The sequence below is a fragment of the Prosopis cineraria genome, unplaced genomic scaffold (genome assembly GCF_029017545.1).
Source record: "Prosopis cineraria cultivar Desert tree isolate PC_DT_omini unplaced genomic scaffold, ASM2901754v1 PC14, whole genome shotgun sequence".
NCBI lineage: Eukaryota > Viridiplantae > Streptophyta > Magnoliopsida > Fabales > Fabaceae > Prosopis > Prosopis cineraria.
Genome location: NW_026555345.1, coordinates 29,983,239 through 29,992,087, shown reverse-complemented (window position 1 = coordinate 29,992,087; position 8,849 = coordinate 29,983,239). Strand labels below are relative to the sequence as shown.

The following is an 8,849-nucleotide window of genomic DNA, read 5'->3' as shown; positions in this document are numbered from 1 at the left end:
AATATTCTATTACATAAAACAAACATAATCTAGAGGTATACTGTAGGAATCAACTAATTCCTAACCTTTTGAGCCTTCCCCCTCTTTGCACCAGAGCTAGAGCCTATAAAGTATTAAATGAAAGGGGTGAGTCTAGTCACTCAGTAATTAAGGTAAAACCTGCTTGATAACCTATTAAAATTAATGTCAATTCAGCGTATTTTCCTACACTTTATTTGATGAATTAGATCAATTGTGAATATTTTAGGTTTAAATATAGGAAAATGAGCTTTAATCTAGGTTGACCAAGAAAATAAAATTTATTGAGAATTTTGCATAAATTCTTACCTTGATTTTAAACTTTGAAAGATCTCATAGCTGTATTTACTATTTCAAGTGATTTATTTTTGGTAATTTTAAAAATAGATAGCTAAATGATGTTTAAAGATGCATATGAAAATATAATAGTAGAAAAATTAGAGCCAAAAGTGAAGATTAGAGATTATATGTCATGTGCTATGGTGCATACAAATTATGTTATGGGCATGTGGCACAGAGACGGAGTTCCTAGAGATGCAGAAGCACCGCGGCATGCTACACCATGGCACAATTCAACATTTTACCATATGTGCCTCGATGCACTAACAACATGCCGTGGCACATGATCTAAATTATGCTATGCATTTTGAGTTGCAGAATGAAAAAATTATGATAGATAAGCCATAAACACACCTCCAAAGAGGGAGCTGCAATTTTTAGAGATTTTTTGAGGCTTGCCCTACTAGTGTTTAGGGTTCTTGAAGGATATTTGCCAAGGATTAAAGATCTAAAGAGATTCAAGTAGATTTCTTTCAGTTTTTCTTCTTCTCTTCCCTTTTCTCTCTTTGTTTCTAATATGAATGCTGTATATTGTGACATTTTTGGCTTTTTTCTAAGCATGGGCAGCTAGTTCTCTTGTTATAGGATTATTTTAAACCTTTGTATGGATTAAGACTTGAATATTTCTCTCTTTTAGTAGTTAATGATATATGCGTTTTTATTTCATCCTTTGCTTAATGTTTTTAAGTGCTTGATCACTATTTAGATTATTTTGTTCACTTGAGTTGTACTTGAGAGAGTTAATTTAGGTAGAGAACTTAGATAAAATAATGTTGGACTTAAAATTTACAAAGATAAATGGATGGTTTTATTAATAAAATAGAGATATTTTATTAACCCTTTATAGTTACATTAAGATTGGAGCTTAAAAATTGTTTTCACTAATTATTTTCAAGAGATTTTAAAATTTTAGTGTTTGTAAATATACTTAATTTTAACTTGAGAAAGATTTTTCAAGTAAATTAGAATCCTAGACTAACACTTATTTTCATTAAAAGAATCTATTTGAGAGGAATTGATTTAAGTTTTATGAAATATAAAGGGGAGAGTTAATCCTAAATCTTCAACTTTGAAAGTTAAGGTTTCAACAATTTTAGTTACTTTAAAACAATTTTGATCCAATTTTCATTACTTTCACACAAACATACTCTTGATTTAATTCAACCTATCTTAAAGCTTAATGGTGAATTTTAACCTTCATTTGCCTAAATCCTTATAGGAATGATAACTTTGAAATATTCTATACTTGTGATGACTTGTACACTTGAGGTAACACTTGACTATGAACACTATCGTATGCAGTTATATATTAATTAAAATTAAACACAGACATATGAAACCAAGTTCTTAAAACATGCTTGACATCATAACTTATTAATCTAGTTAACACATTTTCATCTCATACATACTAGGTACATAATCACAAGACACTCAAAATGTGACTATGACTATCACAACACACAATTTTCCACAACTTAAAGTGTGTGACACATCATAAGTTCACATAGGCAATGATCAACCAATCTTATAACCTCCTTATTTCTTCTAATTGAAATTGTAGGCTATAACATTGAATAGGGCTCTATTCGTGTGACCAGACTACCTAAACTCACCAATCCTGAGGTGCAACCTAGCTAAAGATCACATGACTCGTTCTTGGACTACTGATTTTCCTACTTTTGAATATCTAGGGTGTCATATTTCCTAGGCCATTCTCCTCGATAAAATGGTGGTGAAAGCTAGGTTCTAGTCCTTTAACAAACTATGAAATAGTTCCTTGATAAATTATGGAACAAGGTTATACCCCCGTGCATTGGAGAGTAGCTTAAATATCATATGAATTTTAACTACTCTCAATCCCTAGGTGAACTTTCGCTAAATAATCATGCCATATGCGAGGACTAATTATTTTCACAAATCTCATTTTCTCAACATTATTTCTATTTTTAAGTGTAACATCTCACCACACCCTCTAGGGTCTTTTGCCCTACTTAGGCTCACCATTACCTCGTGGGTCTATTGATGCTACAGCCTAACACAATATTATATTTTTTTATTAATCCACATTTACCTCAACCTAATATTACATTCATCTTCTCAACAGTATATGCATGCTCATAGCTTAAAAACTACATTGATTTCACATTTGTAATACAAGCCAAATATAACATCATGAACATTCATATTTTGAAAACATAAATCAAGAGTATTAACATGCTTTCACATTAAAATTAACTCATGGATGTGACAATCTACATTATTTATAATTAACAATTAATTGACATATAACTACCTAGAATAGGGTTATCCCACTTACCTCAAACATTTGAGAAATTAAAAGTTCGCCCCTCAATATTTGCAGCTTCTAAACTTGAATTTCCAAGCCAAATTAGTATCCAAGAGCTTAACCTATAATTATCAATTTCTTAACTCATTAACATTGCCAAACACACACATCACAACTCTCATTTCCACTTTTAGGGTACCTAATGCCCAGTTTGTAGAAGTTTAGGCTTACCCATTAGGTTTATTAACTCTTTTTAGTTCCCAATAACATTAATGAGCCATTAAGCTCCTATTAATGGCATTTTACCTTTTCCAACAACCCTCATAAATATAATTTTTGAATATTTATGAAGTTCAACAACCAAAAATACCAAAATTAATTAGCTTTAGCTTTAGACACTCAAATCTATTCCTATTAACTTCATTTGAGTCAAGGGATTTGAACTCATAACCTATATAAATCGAAAATCATCTTCCAATATTAAACCCTAATCATAAACTCATAAATATGGAAGAGATAGGGAGATTAATGAGTATGATACTTACTTATGGTGATTATAGCTTCCAAAATACTCTTCATGTCGTCCAAGAACAAATCTTAGCAAAGTTTAGCACACCTTCCTCATTTTCTCCTTCCTCTCCTCTCTATTTCTGTCTTAGTTTATAATTGATATGTTGTAGAAAATGGCTATATATTGTGGCAGATGCTATATGTGTCACGGTGCATGGCACAGAAAGGCCTTTTTCTCATATCAATTATGTCTGTGCACCGCAGCAGACGTGATTCATGCCGTGGCATATGACATAGCAATACTAAATCTTTATGTTCTTTTTCTTTCAATGCCCGCGTGGCCTGACTTGATACTAGACCCATAATTAGAGCTGAAACATAATTGAATATGATTATTAGATCTCTTTAGCCATACGCCACCTCAACTTACTTAATTAACATAATTAAGCTTAGTTAATTAGGGGATTAAAATTTTATAATATTATAACTCTCCCCTTCTTGTAAGAATTTTGTCTCCAAAATTTGAATACTTATACAGAGCCAGAAAAACTTACCTTAAGAGAACAAGTGAGGATATTACTACCTCATCTTTTCCTCGATTTTCCACGTAGCATCACCAGGAGTCATCCCTTTCCATATGACCTTTATGAGTCAAATTGTCTTGTTTCTCATATGTTTCTCCTTATTATCAACAATTCTCTCCGGCTCTGTCTGATATGTTAGATTCTCACGTAACTCTATATCCTCGAGCTCAATGACATATGAAGGGTTGGGTTGGTACTTTTTCAGTTGAGACATATAGAATACATCGTGTACAACCGACAAGTTAGGAGGCAAATTAAAGTAATCTAGTATGCCAAAGGCCCAATTTTCTCAAGAATTTCAAATGGCCTAATAAACTTAGGAGTCAACTTTTTAGCACGGATAGACCTCTCAATTCTTGTCATGGGTGTAACCTTAAGGAACACATGGTTGCCTACCATAAATTCTAATGGTCTCTTCCTCTTATCTGCATAACTTTTCTATTGACTCTGAGCAGTCAACAACTTCTGATGAATTGTCTCAATCTTCTTGATGGTTTGATCCACTAAATAAGGACCCATTATGCTTTTCTCGCTCAACTCGATCCAATAAAGGGATGATTTGCATTTCCTTCCATATAAAGCCTCATATAGAGCCATTTGAATGCTCATATGAAAACTATTGTTATAAGAGAATTCTACTAAAGATAAGTGCTTATCCCAACCCAACTGCTACTCCATTTGATGGCACATGCTCGTAGCATGTCTTTTAGACTTGAATGGCTCTCTCTATTTGACCATCAGCCTAAGGGTGATAGGCATTGTTGAACTTCAATTTCATACCCATAGCTTTGTGTAATGCTTTCCAGAAGTTTGATATGAACCTTGGATCATGATCTGACACAATCTCTTCTTGGGGTAATTTCAATAAGAGTGGTGGATAGAGAGACAATGATCATGAGCTATAGCAGCAAGTAGTTTCCTCTCCTATATGGTCGATAGAGTGAAGGTGAAAGAGGAGTAGCTAGTACGTGAAGGTGATGATGCCGAAGATCTGAGTCAACTCGAGTTTGTCCTTCGCTAGTAAGGTGGCTTGGTCTCAGACCAGAGAAGGAGTTGTTATAAAGACTAAGGACATAAAGCTAGTTGTGACAGGACAAGGTGTCAAGAGGGAAGAAGCCACGAAGGTCAAAGTTCTGGAGGATGATGAAGTAAATGAATCTACCATAGGGGCGCTTAACACCCTACCACTAATAATAGTCGAGCGCTCATTGAGGGCATAGAGGAGCTTGTTGTCCTAGTTGACTCTAGATTAAGAGGAGAGGAGCGAAACAGAGTTAGAAGGAAGTAGGTTGAGGGTGGTAGAGGTAGCACTGGAAGGGAGATGCAAGTCAGAGGAGGAAGAATAAAGAAGAGGAGGTAGCTTGTGCTTTTTAGTTTTTACCACTTTAGCTCATAGATAGGGGAGGGACAAAGAGAAAGTGTTGGAGATTAATATTTTTGCATTATAAAAATATAAAAAATGATGGGACTTATAATTAAATATTTTATAATGAAATATTAAAAAATTCAAATCACAAGGCCCACAGAGAGCAACAAATGGTTCAAACATAATGATCTTTGAGGTTGAGAGATATAAATAGCGCATAATTAAATTTAGGATCACTTGTGACGTTTCGCACATAGTTAAAGGGTAAAAAAAAAAAAAACTCTTAAACCTTGTTAAAATTTGATAAAAATGATTTAAACTAAAAAATAAGAGAACAGTCGGAGTGCCGACAAAGAGCAGAAGTAGTGTGAGAGGAAGAAATGAATATATGCTGTCGTCTCTTTAGCCTCTCTCTCAATTGAGCAACACTACTCGGTTTACGCATTAAAGCAACCTCACTTTTTCTCTCTGGTTCTATGTCCTTGTTTTTTTAGCATCCTTTCATTGTTCATGTAATTGCATCATACTATATAATATACGTAGAAATCAGCAGCAACTCGTTCACCTCGCAGTTACACGCGCGCGCACGCACACACGGAGCTAGAAATGGGAGACAACATCATCAAAAGAAGAACCAGAGAACATGACGACGACGACAACGACAGTGACGGTTGCGAGCTTCTTCGGATAGCAAAAGACAGAGAAGAGGCAGTCTTCTGGAGTAGAGAGACTTCCTCCATGTTCATCCTCTGTGCCCATCTCCATCGTACGTATCTCTCTCATCACTTATTTTATTTCTATTCTTTCAAAATACACAGCATTCAAATCAAACTTCAAATGTATTTTAATTAAAATTTATTATTACACAAAATAAGAATTCTTCATGCTTCTTATTTTCTATGCTAAAATCTACAGTACCATTTTCTCGATCTTCTGAAACCATATGGAACATTTTCATCCGCTTCTACTTTTTTTTTTTCCTACTAAATTGTCCTTATTAACTTTAATTAAACGAACATTCTTACTATCCAAAATCAGGGGAGTAGATGTATTAATAAGGGAATCTAATTTCTCTCAGTTAAAAAAATCCAGCAGTATGCACACTTTATTTCAATGAAGGAAGTGTATCTATATTCTAGAAATGGATGGGAAGTGTTTCTAACTTGTGATTTTAATGAAATATAACTTAGGCAGGGTCTATATAATTTATTTAAAAAATAATATCTAAAGTTTCATTAAATTAATAATCTCGTAATCTTTTGAGAATATTTTTTATTCTTCAGTATACCAGACCAGACTAGGTAGTTGTGAAAAACGCAGGGTGCAAGAGAAATAGCATTGGGATCAACATCAAGGAAGAAGGTAGAGAAACTCCCACAAGTGAAGAGAAATCAATTCAGAAGCTGGTGATTCTGCAGGGGGAGGTAATGCGCAAGAATAATCATGGAGAAATTTTAGGGTTTAGAAAGGTTTTCAAAATCCCTAATGGCGTGGTTTCGGATCAGATCAAGGCCAAGTACAGTGAAGAGGAATCTGCACTGAAAATTTGCATGCCCAAACTTGTGAAAGGGATTTCTGGGGCCCAAATTGAAGCCGTAAAGGAACAAGAAGAATTTGGAAAGTCGAGCGGTCACAAAGTTGTCAAAGAGTTTGAGCTTCATCTAATTGAAAACCCTAGCTTTAAAATCAGGAACAAATATGGGGAAAGTGAGAGAGAAGAGGATGGCAAAGAAGAAACTGGTGAAGAAGTGAATAAGAATTCACAAGTAGAGCTAAATGTAGAAGAAGACCATATTCCTGAGAACATAGGAGAGGGACGCCAACAAGTTTACAATAAAAATATTTTGATTCAATCATTAGAGGAAGTTGGGGAAGAAATAATTGCAGGCACAAAAGAGAAAGAGATTGAAGATAGAGATGTAGAGGTGAAAGAAGGAGCTGAAGAATCACTTCAAACGAAGACAAGTCGTACTTTTGTGGAAGACACAAACGGAGACTCAAATCGAATAGAAGCAGAAGAACTGGAGTTGGAAGCTGAGGATCACAGTGAAGGAAGTGTAAAACAAGAGATGGGTAATAAGGAAGGGTTTGAAGCAATAATGGAAACGAAAGTGAAAGAGCTTCCCGAGGAACCAAAAGAATCACTTCAAGTAGTACCGGATGAAAGTAACGGTGTTGTGGAGATAACTGAAGGGGGACAGACAGAAATTGAAGAGCCTATGTTTGGACGAAACGTCAGAGATGAAATAAATGAAGAGAAAGGCAAACTGTGTAACAATGATAACAATGAATGTGGTGAGAGTGGAAATGAAGAATCTCAAGTAACAAAGAAACAGCAAGATTCTGATGTGAAGCTATTGAAAAGCTCACAACTAGAGTCCCCACGGTTCGTAGAATGTAATAATGAGATTAGAGGACCGAGAGAAAGCGAAGTTGGAGGACAGGAAATTGAAGTGGAAGCTGATGAACATTATGGAGTGAAAGTGGAAGCAAGTGAAGAGGAGAAAGCTAATATGGAAGAAAGAGATGGGGTCTACGTGGAAATTATCTCAAAGCAAATAGATGAAGTGGAAGATGTCCAAGTGGAAGCAGATGATGTAGACGAGAAAGCTAGCGTTGAAAGAGATGATGTGTACGTGGAAATCTCCCAAGTAGTAGAAGAGCGAAGAGAAATCCCATTCAAAGAGAATGAAGAGAAAAAAATGCTGGATGGTCGCCGACGTCGTCCTTTATTCATTGCAGGATCAGCAGCCTTTGTCGGGTCTCTTGTAATTTTCTTCATTCGCCAAAGAAGAGTTGGAAAGAGGTAGGTCCATCTCTTGCAGTAAGGTTTTGATTATTCCTCGGAGATGATATTTAATTATTAAATGCAATTATTTTTTGTTCCATCTGTTGATGCTATAGCTTCTACTTTTCCTTAACTTCAAATAAAGATTGTTATTTCACAGTCATAGCTAGGGTTTCTATTCGACAATTATATATAGGTTGCTTAGTTAAATTATATAATAATTATGGTGTTAGATATATTAAGACTTAATTTTTCCCTGTTTTTATTTTATTATATGTAAGTGGTATAATAAGGAGAGAAGGATGAGGCAGAAAGAAGCCAGAAACAAAAAAACAAAAAGGTCATATGGCATCAAGTTTGATAGAACAGGTCAGTGAAGGGGAGAGAGAGAGGGTGACCCGCAGCCACATGACATGTTATTATTTTACTTTCCCGCCATAACAGAAAAACTTCAGATTTACTGGTTCAAAGAGATGATGACGCATGGAAGCAATAAGAGGATAAATCTAAATCGGAACTTATCGGAAGAAAAATTGTCGGTTTTTTTTTTTTTTTGCCAACAAAAATTGTAGTATTGTTTTGAAGTATGATATAATATCATGACATGCGGAGTTTAATGCCTGTATGATTAGCATCTCAAACTCGCCCATTAGTTATTAAAATTTGGACTCATGCATGACTCAATGGAGCTAATGAAATTTTTGTCTCAAGTTACTTCCAATTATTTCTTCATTTAGGAAAAACAATATATAAATATACATATGCATGCATATATATATATATATATATCTTTTTTTAAAAAAAATCAAAGGAATAATTTCATTCATGAAACGGGAGTACATAAGAGAAAAAGTCATAAGCCACGGCAGCAAAGACCTACAGAACAAAATTTAAATCAAAATAAAGCATTAACCAATGCCTTCCCTATAGTTGTTGGTCACAGGATGCAAAAAAATA

General features: G+C 34.6%; 1 protein-coding gene across 2 annotated transcripts; it reads left to right on the top strand.

The window, feature by feature from the left end:
* Positions 1 to 5,557: 5,557 nt before the first annotated feature.
* LOC129292060 (uncharacterized) lies at positions 5,558 to 8,070 on the top strand. 2 transcript variants are annotated; one of them, XM_054929565.1, is made up of 2 exons: positions 5,558 to 5,870; positions 6,425 to 8,070. In XM_054929565.1, the coding sequence occupies exons 1-2, from the start codon at positions 5,711 to 5,713 to the stop codon at positions 7,912 to 7,914; spliced, it is 1,650 nt and encodes a 549-aa protein (XP_054785540.1). In that variant the 5' UTR covers positions 5,558 to 5,710; the 3' UTR covers positions 7,915 to 8,070. The 2 variants fall into 2 exon arrangements, with proteins under 2 accessions (XP_054785540.1, XP_054785541.1); XM_054929566.1 differs by having other exon boundaries at positions 5,744 to 5,870; positions 6,388 to 8,067.
* Positions 8,071 to 8,849: the final 779 nt, after the last annotated feature.

Bases quoted from the DNA above. Each gene is read 5' to 3' on its own strand.
- LOC129292060 (XM_054929565.1), top strand. From the start codon at position 5,711: ATGGGAGACAACATCATCAAAAGAAGAACCAGAGAACATGACGACGAC. The intron at 5,871-6,424 runs GTACGTATCTCT...TGAAAAACGCAG, and splicing joins CCTCTGTGCCCATCTCCATC to GGTGCAAGAGAAATAGCATT.